Source organism: Girardinichthys multiradiatus, chromosome 6 (assembly GCF_021462225.1).
Source record: "Girardinichthys multiradiatus isolate DD_20200921_A chromosome 6, DD_fGirMul_XY1, whole genome shotgun sequence".
NCBI lineage: Eukaryota > Metazoa > Chordata > Actinopteri > Cyprinodontiformes > Goodeidae > Girardinichthys > Girardinichthys multiradiatus.
This window is the reverse complement of record NC_061799.1, coordinates 44,380,736-44,399,169: the sequence shown is the minus strand read 5'-3', so window position 1 is coordinate 44,399,169 and position 18,434 is coordinate 44,380,736. Positions and strand designations below refer to the sequence as shown.

Sequence of the window (18,434 nt, the reverse complement as noted above, 5' to 3'; positions counted from 1 at the left end):
TCCTTAGACAGAAAAACTTTTAACCAATTTGAATAAATAAACTGACCTGACTGTTTGGTAGTTAGGATTAATTGGAATGTATGAACCTGACTTGAAATCTGTATGATTGGATTAAATTGACTTTGTAAAGAGCCTTGAGATGACATGTGTTGCTAACTGGCGCTATATAAATACAACTGAATTAAATTGAATTGAATCCTTAGTGCAGACAGGGGTCTGAAGGTGGGGGGTGGTTGATGTATGGTAAGAATTTGTGTCTGAATGGGATGTGAAGGAGTCGAGCTGAGGTATGAACTGCTGCTTTTCATACCTGCAGTAGAAAGCTATTCAACTGATTTGCCAGGAGAGGGTTCTGCTCAGGGTTGGGGGGAAGGTCTCCTGTAGACAGTCAGGTTTTTCAAACCATTCCAAACAGCAGAAGCGTCTCGACGTGAGAAGCTTTTCTTTAGCTTCTTACTGTAGCTTCTCTTCGCTGCTTAGATCTCCTCAGTCAGTTTGTTCCGGACCTGCTTACACAGGGCCCGGTCCCCACTGCTGTGAGCCTCTTCCTTATCTCTGTGCAGCTTCCTCAGATGTGAAGTGAACCAAGGTTTATTGTTATTGTATGTGCAGAAGGTCTTGGTCTGCACACATGTTCTCACAGAAAATAATGTATGATGTCACCACTTCACTAAATTGGTTTAAATCAGTGGCTGAAGTTTCAAAAACAGTCCAGTCAGTCAAGAGGGCCTGTAACATCTGCTTTGACTCAATAGTCCACTTTTGAACAGTCTGAGCCACAGGTTTGGAAGCTAAAAATTTCTGCCTGTAGGTTGGGATGAGGTGGACCAGAGAGTGGTCAGAAAGTCTTAAAGCAGCCCTGGTGACAGCATGATATACATCCTTTAAAGTTAGTGTAGTTGAGAGAGTACAGAAAGGTCAACATGGATTCATTCTCATCAGAGGAGGATCCCTCATTATCATGGTTCTCCTCAATGTTATCCTCTGTCTCAGAGATGACTCCTCTGTGTCACCTGCATGTTCAAAGAGGTTGTGTTATGATTTGGGGTTGTTTGGTTTTTAGTATCGGGTTTTTTCCTTATGTTTTTCACTGCTCAAGTTTTGAATCATGCTTCTGTTTATTATTTTCCTGTTTATGCTTTTGTTTCATGTTTTTCTAGTTATAGTTCTATTAGTTTGTTTCCTTGGATTTGCGTTCTGTTCAAGCCATGTTTTGCTCCTGTCATGTTGTGTTCTCTGTTAATCAACTTTATTCGGTTCACCTGCACCTAGTTAATCTGTCTTGCTTCACCTGGTTTACACTCCATATATACACACCTGTTCTGTCATTCATTGCGGAAACATTTTTCTCTGATCATGTCTTGTTCTCATATCAAGTCTTGTTTTTTGATCATGCCATGCCTATCTCGCCTGCCTCCTGTTGAGAGTGAGTTTTTTGTCATTAAACCTTTGCACTTACCGTCACGCTGCCTGCTCCTCTGCATTCTGGGGTCCTATATCTCGCAAACCATAACAGGTTGACCACACCTCATTTACAGAAAACCTCTTAGAAGTCATTTTCAGTTGAGAACGGAGCAGAAAGGGAGTGTTATGGATGTATGATTCTGTGGCCTTTCATAATTATCTCTTTGCTGCCCTAATTAAATATCTCTGCCCTTGTTGCTTATCTGCCGCAGCGCTCACTGCTACAGCTTACACACCATAACTGTTGATTTCATATAAGATGCAACACATAGTCAAAGATAAACTGATGCAAGAGGATGACCTTTAAGAGGGTTAAGAACAGGCATAGATAAAAGCAGGACTCACGCTCCATTCGTTGCTCCTCTCGGTTCATCCCTAAGATGGGCTGAGGGGGGCCCGGTACCGAAGGTGAATGTTACTGTATCTGTTCAGTTGTATACTCTGTACACTGATCATTTTGGCGTTAAATCTTACTTAACCATTTCTCAAAAGAGATGGTTCAGAAGGTTCCTGTGCAAGTTTTTAAGCTTGTGCCACCCCTAAGTGGTATGAAGTATCAATATCTACACAGGAACGGTATTTTTCCATCCCGATAGCATGAGAAATATAAAACTTCTTGCAGTGTTTCCCGTTCTCCATGTTGAATGAACTGTCAATGGTTCACGCACTGATATAGTTATGGTTATGTAGGATAAGAGCCCTAAAGTTTTTTCAAGATGAGAAAATGTCATGTTATTGTGACCTCAAATTGACCCCAAAGAAAATAGAAGGACATCAAACTTCTCAAAGTTTTAATTCCTGCGTATCACTGCTTCATGCTGTTTAATTTTTGTCTCTGGTCTCCCTGATCTCCTCCAGTTTGGCTAAACCAAGTCGAACCTGAACCTGCAGATTCTCAACAGAAACCTCCAGCTGTTTTCTTTCTCTCAGGGCCTCATTTGCAGCCTGAGCTACAAAACACACAGCATCAATTTCACTGACCTCCTTACTAGAGAAGAGGTTATGGAGCTGCTCTGTGATCTCCCAAGAACCGAGATGGTGCAGTTACAGTTCATAGATTTCTCTCCAAAATGGAAACTTTCAATTCAATTCAGTTTATTTATATAGCGCCAATTCATAACACCTGTCGTCCCAAGAAACTTTACAAAGTCAATTAATCAAATCATACAGATTCCAAGTAAAATACATACATTTCAGATTATACTAGTTATCAAACGATGCCAAAAAATTCAGTAAATTATTCAAGTTGGCAAAAACGTTTTGTGGAAACCCAGCAGATTGCATCATGTCACTGACTTGCAGCATTCACTCCTCCTGGTTGAGCACGGCACCCTTTAATGGTGATTTGTTTTTCTTCTAGTGGAACTTTGTAAGCAGGAAAAGGCCTGTTTGTGATGTAAGCAGAGGGCTTTCTCCTTTAACAACATCAGCCAATCATTTAGCTTCTGGCTTTGAATCAGTGCAGATCTGATTTAGTCCCACTGACTGACTGGTAAAAATCTGAAGCTAATATGAATAAATGTTTCAGTGGGAGGATGTTGAACCAATGTAACCAAAGTGTTACAGTAACAATGACCAACAGAGTTGTTGTCAGTGAACTTGACAAAATGAAAAATGATGTGACAGTCAATGTTAGCGCTCCTGATATCTTAGGATCATCTAATGCTGCCATGACTACATCTGAAACTTTCTTGCTGTGAGTAAATCTGTCAGGGTGATAATGTTCTTCCAGTGTAACAAAAGTAGTAGTGTAAAAACCACAACAGTGATGAGAGTTCTTATCAGTAGCAGACACATCTTGATCGTCGGAGCTGATTCTTCTTTGGTGTCAATCTGCCTGTAGTCAAACATGAGAGGACAGACACAAAAATGATGAAACTGTAAGAAACTGTTGTTTTATTATCTAATCAGTCCTCAGGTCATTCATACAGGTGCATTAAAATAGTTTTCATAGAAACTGAGAAACTAACCATGAACAAATTACACAACATCCTCCATGATGAAGGGCTTGCTGGGTAAACAGGTTTAAAAGGTTTAAAACTAAGTAAACTTTTATTACATGTGTTATATATTTCCTAATGTGGGGTTTTGTTGCCACAGAATAAATGTACTCAGACTAAATCTTATTTGGCTCAATGTAAAATTATACTACTGTGATAAAAGGTGAATTTCTTTGAAAACTGTTTAGATGTTAGGGTGCAAATAAAGACCAATTATACATACTCAGTAAATTAGAATATGAGCTAAAATGAGACTTGTTTGTCAGATTAAAATTAGGTATTAAGCATACTTTTCTTTAAGACCACATTTCTCCATTAAATTACTTTTTTGGTCTGATGTAATTTTCTAATCTTAAATGTTGTGTTTTTATTAGCTGTGAGCAGAAAATCATCATAATTAACAGAAATAAAGATTTGAAATCATCCCTTTGTGTATAATTAATCTATATAATGTGTTTCACTCAGTGGTGGAGTTACTGGAATAAATGAACATTTCAATATTATTCTAATTATTAAGTATGACTTTATGTCTAGGTACTTTACTGACTCTATGACAGCTGACCTTTCTAAGAAATGTCAGGATTTGCTCAGTGAAACCACTTCGAAATTAATGTTTTCTAAGATATATTTTTAGTTTTCAGCAAGTAAATGCCAGTCAGGCAGAGGTTTGGTCTTTGCTGCAGCAGGTAACTCAGCTGCAAAATGACCAATGTTAATGATTTAATATATGTTAGATCTGTTGAGTTAAAGATGAATCGCAACAAACCTCGGTTGGGTGTTGGCAACACAACTTGCAGATCCAAATGATCTTAAAGTGTTGTCTGGATTTCCAGTCAGGGTCTGACTAATTCCTGAAAAACAACAACAAACACACAACCTGTTTATGTCTTCTTGATCAGCTGTGAGGGTAAATTATATAAAGATATTTTAAAGGAAATCAGGAAAATAGTAAAAATAGAAAATATCAAACACATAAAGTCCAACAGGTAAGGCTGTATTTGCTTTCTATAAGAGGAATGAATGTTAAATGTAGTTTTATTCTTGTGAGCTTCACATTTGAAATCATTAGGAAGGTGGTGTTATCTGAAGCATTATATACTTATAAATACTAGCAGTTGTCACTGCAAATGTCAACTGCATATCTGAAAATAGACCGTAGTTGCTCACTGTTATCACTACAACTTCATATGACTGGAGGTATTTTAGGAAATGTTTGTTCTCAAGACAAATGCAACTGATAAATGGAACACTGATGTAAACAATGGATAGTGAGAAAAACAAAGTATGACACAGAAGTTAGACGTTGAATACCAAAAGGTTGGATCCAAAGGGAGAGAAAGAAAAAATTAAGAAGAATGAAGAAACTATTTTTCCTGCAAATGGCTCCACCTTTGTATAAATGCAAAAAAAAAAAAAAAAAAACAAGTTTGTTTCCAGCACCCAGAGCGGTGACTACCCAAGAAGCAGTTGAGTACATCTTGGACAGCTCAGTCCATCAATGATCTAACACAGAACCACAGGAGACAGACAACCACACAATCCCTCCAAAGACCAATTGAAAGTCCTCAGCTAGCATGAACATTGGATTATGAGAAGAAATCGGAGCACAAAAAGGGTTCAACCACAGCATCACTTTGCCAACAGCTGATTCAGGCATTTAAAAAAGATACTACATTGATTAAAATAAAGTGGTGCAAACCTTTGTTGATCCTTCTCTGCTCTTTGTGGTTCACGTCCTGCAGGGTGGTGAGTTTTGTTACACTGGATTAATTCACAAAAATATGGGAAAATTAGTCATTGTTTGGATGAGATTTGTTTAAAGAAATAAGATTAGCTTAACAAACGTAATGATCCATCTCCTAAATCAGGGGTGTTAAACTCCAGTCTTCAATAACTGAGGTTCTGCTACTTTTAGATGTGTTCCTGATCCAACACACCTGAAACAATTGGCTGAATTAACTACTCATCATGTAGTTGGGTTCTACACGGTCCGACTAATGGCCCAATCTATTGACTAAGCTGTCTTTACATGTGACACGTGTAAAGACGGCCGTGTCCTACATCATGCTGAAGAAACAAATTCATCATTGTTGAAAAACTTACCTCCAAGGATTCTTCAGAGAACATGAGGCTGAGCTCTGTGATCTTTTACAGTTGCTCCTTTTTAAATACAAAGACTTGGAAACACACGCCTACTTCTACTCAGAATGAAACAAAAATCATTACACCGTTTCTGGCTCTCATTCAACTTTGTAAAGAAATATGTGAGACCGGTCTTCCCCCAAGCAAGTGAAACCTTCGTATACTTCCTTTAGAAAGAGCATCACAAAGTGCCCAGTTTGACTTTTATCACAAACTACCTGAGGCTCTGCAGTGTAGGGCTCAGTTTGAGGTATTTTTACTGTCGTTTCAGTGCAAAACAAATCTTGTCAACAAGGATAATGGAGGAGATGTTTTTGCACCGACATCTTAAAGTGGTGATTGGCTTCAAAGTTTGGTTGAGAAAACGGGTTTCAGGTGTGGTGGTATGTTGGAGTTTATGCATATTGTTTGTTTTCATGCACAGTATTACTGTAAACTTTAACAGATATAGTAATGTCCTCTGAGGTCTTTAATCATTCAGTTGATTTTGGTTCGGGAGAAATTAACAGTTCAATATAACTAAACGGACCAGAACATTTCTGATATACTTTTAAATCCTCGACTTTTCTATGACATTTTATGTCTTGAAGACATGCTTGTAGTCTATCTAACTGGTTGGGTTAATCAGGATTTATGGATAAGTAAAGCTGAGTGTCATCAGCGTAACAGTGAAAATGTATCTTATGCTGCCTGATAATTTTACCTATTGGAAGCATATATATAGTAAAAAGAATTGGCCCAAGTACTGAACCCTGTGATACTTCAAAATTAACCCTGTAGTTTAAAGATGATTTATCATTTACATGAACAAACTGGAATCTGTCAGACAAACACAGTGCTGCTAAGATTCATACACCAGAAGTTAAAACATGTGAGACTGGTCTTCCCCAAGCAAGTGAAACCTTCGTATACTTCCTTTAAGGAGAGCATAACAAAGCGCCCAGTTTGACTGACTTTTATCACAAACCTCCTGTATGCTGGACTTATTGTGTATATGACCACTAGAGCAGGCTATCATTAGGTAGCGTTAGCTTACACGTCCTCTAGCTCGTACCTGTCAACCTGGTACCACTCCATGGCATCCCTCTCTCTCTGGTACTGATCCAGAGTGCTTTGTCTGGCTGCCTGCAGCCTACTCCTGATCGTCCTCCACTGTGATTGCAGCTATAGAGCAGCAGTCAAGGCTGTTGTTGTGTTTGTGTCTCATATCAATTCAATTCAATTCAGTTTTCAATTCAATTCCGTTTATTCATATAGCGCCAATTCACAACACACATCGTCTCAAGGCACTTCACAACAGTCAGGTTCATACATTCTGATTAATCCTAACCATTGAACAGTTCAGTCAGGTTCAGTTATTTATTCAAATTGGATAAAAAGTGTTTCTGTCTAAGGAAACCCAGCAGATTGCATCCAGTCAGTGACTTGCAGCATTCACTCCTCCTGGATGAGCATGTAGAGACAGTGGACAGTCACTGGCGTTGACTTTGCAGCAATCCCTCATACTGAGCATGCATGTAGCGACAGTGGAGAGGAAAAACTCCCTTTTAACAGGAAGAAACCTCCAGCAGAACCAGAACCAGGTTCAGTGTGAGCGGCCATCTGCCACGACCGACTGGGGGTTTGAGAGAACAGAGCAGAGACACAAACAGAACAAAGAAGCACTGATCCAGGAGTACTTTCTATGGGAAGGAAAAGTAAATGTTAGAGTCTGAAAGAGAGCACATAGAGTTAGTTACAGTAGAAGCTCAGTCAGTAGCCATGTCTAGGAGAGAGAAAGGGTTAAACACTGAAAGACAGGGCTATGTGGATCATCTGTAGAAGGTGAGCATCAAGTTGTTGCCAGCAGAAGCTCGGACGATTCCCCTCTCCAGGAAGGTGTCACAGGTAGACACAGAGCCAGGCCAGGTGTAGCTTCTAGGAAGAGAATAGAGAGAACAAAGTTAAAAGCTGAAATAACAGCAAATAATGCAAAATCGGAGAGTAGTGTGAGAATGTAGCGAAGAGGGTGAAAGTGGTCATTATGTCCTCCAGCAGCCTAAGCCTATAGCAGCATAACTACAGAGATAGCTCAGGATAAACTAAGCCACTCTAACTACAAGCTTTATCAAAAAGGAAAGTTTTAAGCCTAGCCTTAAAAGTAGACAGGGTGTCTGCCTCACGGACTAAAACTGGGAGCTGGTTCCACAGGAGAGGAGCCTGATAACTAAAGGATCTGCCTCCCATTCTACTTCTAGAGACTCTAGGAACCACCAGTAAACCTGCAGTCTGAGAACGTAGTGCTCTGTTAGGAACATATGGACCAATCAGATCTCTGATGTAAGTAAGTAAGTAAGTAAAAGTTTATTTATATAGCAACTTTCACAGACTTTAAAGGTCACAAGGTTCTTTACAGAAGTGCACAATTTGTTACGGCTTGAGCAATGGACGAACCCAGAATGCAGACTAGCAGGCAGCATGATGTTAAATGGAAAAATATTTAATAACAAAAAAACTCACTCACAGGAGGTGACGGCAAAAACCGACATGGGCAGGCTTGGCAAGACAGGCTTCGTGTGAACAGCAGGACATGAGCATGAAAATGAAAAATGTTTCCGGGCCTACTAACTGAACAAGGTGTGTTTAAATGGAGCATGATACAGGTGGAACACAAAACTGATTAACATGGTGCAGGTGAACCGAATAAACTTAATTGACAGAACAAAACGTGACTGGAGCAAAACATGGCTTGAACAGAACGCAAATCCAAGGAAACAAACTAATAGAACTATAACTAGAAAAACATGAAACAAAAGCATAACCAGATCCAAAAACTTAACTTGACCGCACATGAACTAGAAGACAAAATCTAAAGCATGACTAGGAAAATAATAAACAGAGACACGATTAAAGACTGGAGCAGGGAAAAACATAAGGAAAAAACCAGAAACCAAAAACCAAACAACCCCAAATCATAACACAATTATACATTAAGATAAAACAATAAAAGCACAATAAATGTAAGAAAAACCATCACTATGATGGTTAAATATAATTGTCACAAGCCTATAGTAGCATAACTACAGTCGATGCACTGGAACTGTTAAAAGATTTGCAAAAGAGATAGGTTTTAAGTTTGCTCTTAAAAACGTCAACAGAATCAAGAGAACGTAATATATGATGGAGCTAGATCATTAACGGCTTTATATGTGAGGAGGAGAATTTTAAATTATATTCTGGATTTAACAAGGAGCCAATGAAGGGAAGCTAAAATAGGAGAAATATGATCTCTCTTTTTAATTTTCATCAGAACTCTTGCTGCAGCATTTTGGATCAGCTGAAGGCTTTTAACTGCATTTTGTGGACATCCTGATAGTAAAGAATTACAATAGTCCAGCCTTGAAGTAACAAATGCATGGACTAGTTTTTCAGCGTCACTCCTGGACAGGATATTTCTAATTTTGGCAATGTTCCGGAGATGAAAGAAAGAAATCCTAGAAACCTGTTTAATATGGGATTTAAATGACATGTCCTGGTCAAAAATAACACCAAGGTTTTTTACTTTATTACTGGAGGTCAATTTAATGCCATCCAAGTTAAGTGATTGACTAAGCAGTTTCTTTTTTAAAGACTCCGAAGATGACAACTTCTGTCTTGTCTGAATTTAGAAGCAAAAAATTTAAAGTCATCCAAGTTTTTATGTCTTGAAGACATGCTTGTAGTCTATCTAACTGGTTGGGCTCATCAGGATTTATGGATAAGTAAAGCTGAGTATTATCAGCGTAACAGTGAAAATTTATCCTATGCTGCCTGATAATTTGACCTATTGGAAGCATATATATAGTAATAGAATTGGCCCAAGTACTGAACCCTGTGGTACTCCGCAATTAACCCTGGAGTTTAAAGATGATTTATCATTTACATGAACAAACTGGAATCTGTCAAACATACACAGTGCTGCTAAGATTCATACACCAGAAGTTAAAACATGTGAGACTGGTCTTCCCCCAAGCAAGTGAAACCGTTGTATACTTCCTTTAAGGAGAGCATAACAAAGCGCCCAGTTTGACTGACTTTTATCACAAACCTCCTGAGGCTCTGCAGTGTAGGGCTCAGTTTGAGGTATTTTTAGTGTCGTTTCAGTGCAAAACAAATCTTGTCAACAAGGAGAATGTTTAATGATAAAACCCATGGTGGATTACCTCTAGGAGGCTATATTGTGAGGAGATGTTTGTGCACCAACATCTTAAAGTGGTGATTGGCTTCAAAGTTTGGTTGAGAAAACGGGTTTCAGGTGTGGTGGTATGTTGGAGTTTATGCATATTGTTTGTTTTCATGCACAGTATTACTGTAAACTTTAACAGATATAGTAATGTCCTCTGAGGTCTTTAATCATTCAGTTGATTTTGGTTCGGGAGAAATTAACAATTCAATATAACTAAACGGACCAGAACATTTCTGATATACTTTTAAATCTCTGACTTTTCTATGAAATATCTGGTATGTGGTTCAGCAACTTTACCAGGAAGAACACATATTTGCTTAGCTATACTTTAAATTCTCAACACTGGTCTGTTTTTTACCTCTGGTTAACATTTTGAAAAAAACTTCCTCTACTTGTTTGCACTATTTAATGAAAGCAAACTTTCAGTTTAAGTTAAATAAAATAATTAAAAGGTATTACAAGAAATATTAAACCTGCCATTTATCCAGTCAGCAGAAGATAAAACTAAATGTAATGATAGTTGTGATTGAGTGACCATCAATGTTTAGATAAGTTTATTTATAAAGCACCGATTCACAATAAAAGTCATCTCAGCGCACTTTAAAGACACACAGATCTAATTTATGTTCAGAAATATGAAGTCAAAACAAACCAGTTATACTGACATTTGAGTTATAATACAAAGCAATCAAATTGAGTTTATTAGTCTAACTGGTCAAATGTTTTCTATTGGAACCCCTCCAGTTACACAGAGTTAGCATGTGGCTTTAATTGCACAGTGAGTTTAACAAAATAAACAGACATTTACAGCTCCTGGAATAGTTTCACTTTTAATATTCTATGGTGCAGGATTTATTTTTTCAAAACTTCCTTAACTGTATTTTCTGTTTCCTCCTGTTGTATTTGTTGCAGTCAACACTCATGATGGTACAGATCACTTGTCTTCAGGAATATTGGTTTTAAATATCAGTCAACTATAATTACAACTATTACCACCTAACGTTGGATCTTTTATTAACTCCAGCTCTTCTGAACATGCATTTATTATGTTGGCCTAAGCAGGCCTAACTTACCTGAGGGAAAACCAACATGTCGATATTATTTGCCTTCCTCCCTCCCTGTTGGATGGAGTAAGGGGGAGTCAGGTTTAGCATAAACCAGCTCAGTTATGATTGAAGTGCAAACACACCCTCCATTACAATAACAATTAAAAACATCGCCTGAAGGATGTTAAAAAAATAAAATAAAATCAGCCCCACTCCATGCTTTTCAATAGTTTATGGAGCTGGAAGCTGTTTGTGTGGAGCTTTCCTGATGGGCCGAACGAAAAGTTTCTCTGGCACTGACAAAAATAAACCAAATCACTTCAATTCAGTTTATTCATATGATGCCAATTCACAGCAAATAACACATTTCTCAGTTATATATTTTAACAGATATTTTTATTTGACTGCTAGAGTTAATTAATGAAACAAACACAGGGCTGCTAAGATTCTTGAACCAGAAGTTAAAACAATGCATTATATAACATTTAAACAAGTTACAACAAGATGCACAAGGAAGGAATAACTCTCCTCTTCATAAATGAATAGAAAAATAAACTTCCACCTTAACACCAAGGAAGGAAGACGTGTTTAAAACAACAAACAGCAGGGGGCGGTAAAGATACACAAAATGATTCCTCAACCAACGTTTACATTAATAAACTGCTACAACTTCAGGCTGAAATTCAAGAAACCTTTTATCAGCTGGTTCCAAATATTGTTGATCTAAATGTCACATTTAGATCCTGTGCTAGAGGAAAGCAGATAACCAAGCCCAAAAAGCATTTCACTGTACAGAACCTTCACAGAACACCTGAACAGAGCAGATGAAGCAGGAAGGAGGCTAAGCAGAGTTAAATGTGGATGATTTGTGTAAATGATCAGATTATAGTGCAGCAGGCATATCTAAGAGTTCGAGATTTCAAAAAGTCTTCATTGAAGGATCCTAGTTGTCATTAAATTTGTGAGTTTCATGTTGAGCAGAGAAACCGAGACATGACAGGATGTCTGAAACAATGACGATGAGTGGATGAAGCAACAGTCTATTAATAATATGGTACCAGGAGCATTTAAAAAATGAATTATTTAGTTTCTTATTCCTGGTCCAGAAGTGTTTCCCTTGGACTTCCAGTAGAACACCTACAGTTAAACCCAATCTTGTTAACGTTAATTAGCTAAATATGAGTTTAACGTAAAAATAAGAACTGAGCATTCAGCCACAGACACTTTGCACAATGTTGTTCAGGAAGACTGGAGGTAAAAGTTCATTAGTTCATCTTGATTCTCACTGTGGGTCTGCTTAAAATGTGGTTTTACAGCATCTATAATTATAATATTTTCTGTTTCTGGCTGAAATAATAGTTTTAAACCAAAGCAGACCGAGTAAGAAATGTACCACAGGATTAAAATCTAAGTAACCCCGAGGAGACCTGTTGACTTAAAACTTCACATCAAGCGACTCTTGACGGCTCAGAGGTTTTTCTCCTTTCTCCACCTTAGCCATGAACTCTGCTTTTTCTTTCATCTTCATCAGTGACTCAACCCGTTTTTTCCAGCCTGGTTTGGCTTCCTGTTTCTCTCCTTCAATGAGCATCTCAATGTACTCAGGAGTGGACAGAGGATTGGGCTTCAGTGCTATCTCTTTCAGTCTGTTCAGACACTTTGTCGACTTCTCCATCAGTTTCTTCACCTCATTCTGCATTATGTCATATTCACCCTTCAGTTGCCTCATCAGTCCCTCAACAGTCATCTTCTGCCCTGTGGCTTTTTCATAGTTTTCTTTCAGCTCTTTCACTGTCCGTTTCTCTGTAACATCTTTATAGTCCCACCTGTACCTTTGATTGAAATGTACGTTCCAGTTACATTTTCCTTTACACTCACGGCAGCGTCCAGTATTTTGGTCAATCGCCCAACATCCTCTTTTATTAGCATCATTTGGTATACCACAAGGAAAGTGACAGGTGACCTGACACTGCTGACAGTTGGTGATGTAGTCCCCAGAACCAGAGATATCAACTTGTACAGGTTTTTTGAGAGAGACATCAAACTCAAAGTTCTCATTTGTCTTAATCGCTGCTTCATGCTCTTTAATTTTTTCTCTGGTCTCCCTGATTTCCTCCAGTTTGGCTAAACCAAGTCTAACCTGAACCTGCAGATTCTCAACTGAAACCTCCAGCTGTTTTCTTTCTCTCAGGACCTCATTTGTCAGTGTCAAACTTTTGGTTTCTATCTGATTTAGAGCAGTAAAAAATCTTTTCATGCTTTTCGTTCCCATGTTCCAAAACATCTGATCAAAGTTTTCTTCGTCATCGTCCCCACTCTGGGTGTCTGCCGATTTATTGTCAGCAAACAGAGCAGAGTTGTTGAATTTGAAGTGAACTGGAATACCGTCTTTACTTTTAGGACATGGGACGCCTGACTCTATGATCCCTTCTAGAACTGGTGGCTTCTGACCATCTGCAAACGTCACCAGAATCCTGATGTTTTCTGCTATATCTTTGCCAAAGATTGAGAGAATGGAATCAAAGACGTATCTTTGTGTTGACGTGAGACGGGCTAAAGCAGCCTGAGCTACAAAACACACAGCATCGATTTCACTGACCCCGTCCTTACTGGCGAAGAGGTTCTGGAGCTGCACTGTGATCTCCCTGTCCCTCTCTATGCCTCTGGTGTCCCCAAAGCCTGGTGTGTCTATAATGGTCAGAGAGAAGGGAACCTCAAATCCGTCCCTGTAGAAGAGTTTGTACACAGTGACCTCGGAGGTCTGACTGTGAGCTTGGCATTTAGTTTGACCTTCGTCCACCAACTTGAACCGATATGTGTCTCCCCATTTAACACCTAGAATGTAATTTATCATCCCATTGATGAGAGTTGACTTCCCAGCACCAGTGGCTCCAAGAACCATGATGGTGCGGCTTTGTTGTTTGGAACCAAATTTGCTGGGTTCCCCAAAACTGAAGAACCTGCACCCATTTATTTTGATTTTCTCCTCTTTTAGAGGAATTCTATAAACAGGCAGCGGTCCTAGCTGTGGTTCCAGCAACGTGCTCTTAGCTTTAACAGCATCAGAAAACCTTTTTGAGCTCTCTGACTTGAAGAAGTTCATGGCTGGTTGCAGATAATCTTTTGAGAATAAATTGTTTAGCCAGATGACACAAAAATAGGCTTCACAGTGTGGACCTTGAGATTCTTTTCTCAGCCAAATCTGCAGGAAGAAACCAGAAATATATATTTAAAATTCTTACCAAGCAGCATGTTTGATATCAGTTCAGTTGTAAGACACGTTCCAGATGAAGACAGTTTATTATAATAATGCAAACGTCCATTTGTCTCTTTTTTTTCTAACAAGACCTGATCACGTTTAAATGAAATGTTCTGATCCTTCCAGTTTTCATATAGCTCACACACAGTAAAACACAAGTAGAGGCATAAGAGTTTTATACTGTCATTGACATCTTTCTGAAAAAATGATAGTTTACTGTATCATACTGACTTATTATTCAGTTAATGATATTTAGCATCTTCTATGTTATATTTTCACTCATATAAATATTTAGTATCTAAAGGCCTTTCTATGAAGACTATAGTTCCTTACCTGCCAAGAAAAAGAGGACGGATTCTGTCAAATGTTTTAACCCAAACCAGCAGCTGGGACGGTCTGCAGATAAAGGAGGACTGATTTTAGGATAACTTGTAGTACCATGTTCTAAATGAAACCATGAGTACAGATTGCATTTCATACCCGAATATTTGTATTCAGTACTACTCCTGCAGCTTAATTAGTTTGATTAAAATAACCATGTTGGGGTCATCCGTTTTGGTCGGATAGACCGACTGGGCCGCGCAGTTCAACAAACGTCGCAGCTCTGATGTCACCCGGAATTATAAAACCCGTGGAAACCTCACGGGACGACGCAACAAAGACGCAAATCTGGAGCGACAGAAACTCGCAGGCGAGTTAATTTTCTCCACGCAGTCATTCCCGGAAGAGCTTGAAAACTGGACTTCTGATAGAAGGTCAGAAGATTTAATTACCGATCAAAGACCACACCGGTGCAGGTGAAAAACCCACAAAGGTTTGTTGCCAAGGAGATGAGTTTTCCTCCTTGCTGATTCAGTCGACTGCAACGGTTCCTCATATGTTCCCCGTTTTGGACGGATGAGAACTTTACCGTTTTTGAGTTGATCACGGAAGCGTGTCACTCTGGTCCCCCACATCGATTTTCTTTAGACCTGACACATCCTCAAACCGGTGGAGAGAAGAAATCAACGTCAAAGTAGTTTTATTTTTTTTTTATATTAAATTGGATAGGTGAATTTAGAAGTCTGGGCAGGATGAGGCATAGTTAAGGTGATTTAGAATCACCATTAGTTAATCCAGGGTATCAACTTGTTGCACGCAATACTGATTAAAGTGTTTTACGCTGAGCTGTTTTGATTTGCTGTGCAGCTGAATCGCGGAGCGCGGATGGGATCAGCAAGGTGCCTGTTTTTGTCCGGCTGATCTCAAATCAGCCAGGAGTTAGAAGTTTTTCCATTCAAAGCAGCTGTGGTCCTGGCCTCGTGGCCCGACCACTCCTTTGTCCCAGTTTTAATACTGGAGTTTTTCCACTGAGTTCCCGCCGCAGTTTTATGACCCATTGTTCGAGATTTGGGGCAATCAGCTGCTAATGGCTAAGGCTGCAGCCCACAGTCTACCAGCTGATAGCCGAAATCGAGACGCATCAGCACACCAGGAGAGCTTCTCTGTCCAAGTTAACCCAAATTGCACATTTTGTCCATAAAACTGATGGTTTAATCTTCATAGACACTCAATGCGTATATTATTTTTCTTTTATTATTATTGTTGTTGGGTATTCATTTTTAGGTGAAGGTTTTTGGACCAGACTAGTTATTATATCAGGGCTATATTGGTGAAGCGGCTGATTAAACAGTGATGTTTAACGTGGTTTGATTGATAATTATCAATTATGAATGATAATTAACTATCTGTAATTATTAAGTGCTCTGAGCCCATAATCTCAACACCAGAGGACATCTCTGATTTCTATTCATAAGCAAGGACTTTTGGTTAAGAAAATTATTTTTTCTTAGTTATGATTTTTAATTATAATTTTTGCTAAATATTCATCAGTTAATAATCATAATCCTTACAACCAACTGTCATGGTTTTAAAAGATTTATTTTGGTGGGCAAACCAACCACCCCTAAAAAAAGCCATGAACCCTAGAGTTATAAAAAAATTTTTAAATCTAATAAAACAAAATTATTTAGGATGAAGATGAAAAGGTTGTATTGAAATGAGGGAGTCCCAGAGGAAACTCAGCTGACTGTTCCTGCTGTAGGTCTACTGCCTGTGGTTATGTCAGCCATTTCCCCATTGAGACAAAGCCATGTTTTATTTATAATTTAACTATGAATTTATATTTTTAATTTGATTATTTTGTTGATCAAATCTGACAATGTTTTGTTGTGCAACCTCTGTCTGCACACACAGCTCTGGTTGTAGGAGAGATATGCACAGAGATCAATGTTTCACTATGCATAACGTTTAACAGCTTTTAAAACGAAGCAAAAAGTATCTGAAACAAGAAAGTAGGTTTTTACTGAACAAAAGCAACTGTACTGAAATATGTCACAAGCTGAATTAGTTGTGTAATATTAAGGCGTGAGACACATCTGTATGGTTTGAGTGAGGATGGTTAGGCTATGCAAGTTTCAGGTGTTGTCGGATCATTTTCAATCATTTTTCTAGCAGAGTGAAACCAAGATGGAGACTTCAGCAACATGAACGTCAGACCTGGAAGGGCATTAATCCTGTTTTAATCCTCATAAGGTGTTTTATTTTACCACCCTGTAAAGTTAACACATTTCCAAGCATAGAAATGGCCATTTTATCACTAATCAGCTTTATTCATAGCTGAGATTATATCACAGAAAACATCCCAGTACTGCTACAATTTTAAGATATTTTTTATATTTTACTGCAGGTACAACCATAAACAGAAACAATATAATAACCATCTATGCGTTCTTCCATAGGAAAATATACAGTTACATAACTAAACATTTTAACTATACTGTTATGGGATTGTTCAGTTATCAGAAATACAATATGAAATAAGCATGATTTAAAACCTCTTTAAAATGCTCAGTGGACAGAACAGGAACATGGCTGATAAAGGGAAATATGGGACAAAGAGCTATGCACCTGTTTTCACACCTTTGCTTATAATTTACTAATGCATTTTTTTAAAAATGAGATAAAGTGGAACAAACCTTTGTTGACTTTTTTCTGCTCAGGTTCTGTAGTTTTTCTGCTCTGGATTCATCCACTAAAAATATCAATAGAGACAGGATTGGACCACAAAAAAACAACAACTTCAAAACCATGTTCAACACAGTGAGGATACCTACCAATCAGACTGCTGTGCATCAGAAAGTGAGGATGAATTCTGTTAGAATCTGCTGAACTTCCTTTTATACACATACTTGGACCCACCCATCGTCTCAAAACAAAACTGAAACAATGAAAGTCCTCCCAAAACGGACACCCACACCGTTATACATCTATATCATCAGTCTGACTTCAGAATAAGAAGTTAAACATTCAATGAATCAGTCATCCAGTGCAGTGTTGGCTTCTCTTTTGTATTTTAGATTTGAAATTATAGCTAAATTAAGGCCAGATAAAAAAAAAAATCATATTTTTGTTTACCTCATGATTTTATTTGACATTGAGCCATTTTATGTTAATATTGGTACCTGCATAACTGTGCAGGCTTTAAAAGGTGCAGTAAAATCTGGTAGCAGTCCTGAGAACTAATTATGCTCCACAGAAAGCAGAGTTGGATGAAGACCTTCTATAAAATGAGTAACCAGGAAGAATATTGATAAATTGGTCAACTACCAAAGTCAGCAACAGTTGCTACTCTTATACAAAGACATTCAGCTACATTTTATGTTGGGGGAAAAAATGCTCTGCTTTAACTTTACTTCATGCATCCTGGACAGGGAGAGGTTCATTTGCACCCTGCGAACAGACAACATTGAGCTGCACTATCTCTATAATCTGTGCTGTTATACATCTGGATTAACAGAACGTTCTGGACTGAAATGTTTGTGTAGTCATCTAATATTATATTGATCCTGTGAAGCTTCCTGAGTTATCAGAAATATTAGCTTCATCTAAACCTTCAACTTGTATGTTAGACCCAATCCCAACCAAATTATTTAAGGAAGTGTTCCCTCTGATTACCAGCCCCATTTTAGATATGATTCATCTATCTTTAGTAAATGGATCAGAACCACAGGCTTTTAAGTTGGCTGTAATTAAACCTTTACTTAAGAAACCTTCACTTGATTGAGATGATTTAATAAATTACAGACCTATATCCAATCTTCCATTCTTATCTAAAATTCTTGAGAAAATAGTTGCTAATCAAATGTGTGAACATTTATACAGCAATGACCTGTTTGAAGAGTTTCAGTCAGGTTTCAGAGCTCATCATAGCACTGAAACAGCTCTGCTGAAAGTCACTAATGATATTCTTATGGCCTCAGATAATGGACTTGTGTCTG

At 38.2% G+C, this 18,434-nt stretch overlaps 1 protein-coding gene and 1 long non-coding RNA gene across 2 annotated transcripts; both read right to left on the bottom strand.

The window, feature by feature from the left end:
* Positions 1–2,542: 2,542 nt before the first annotated feature.
* Positions 2,543–6,278, bottom strand: LOC124870483. Its single transcript, XR_007038786.1, has 4 exons — positions 5,568–6,278; positions 5,164–5,225; positions 4,231–4,315; positions 2,543–3,301 (listed from the first exon to the last, which is right to left on the bottom strand). It is a non-coding gene; the product is annotated as an uncharacterized LOC124870483 (long non-coding RNA).
* Positions 6,279–12,291: 6,013 nt separating this feature from the next.
* On the bottom strand, positions 12,292–17,306 carry LOC124870141. Its single transcript, XM_047368665.1, has 4 exons — positions 17,271–17,306; positions 17,133–17,188; positions 14,449–14,511; positions 12,292–14,058 (listed from the first exon to the last, which is right to left on the bottom strand). Exon 4 carries the CDS (start codon positions 13,957–13,959, stop codon positions 12,292–12,294), a length of 1,668 nt encoding a protein of 555 aa, XP_047224621.1. The 5' UTR covers positions 13,960–14,058; positions 14,449–14,511; positions 17,133–17,188; positions 17,271–17,306.
* Between the last annotated feature and the right edge of the window lie 1,128 nt (positions 17,307–18,434).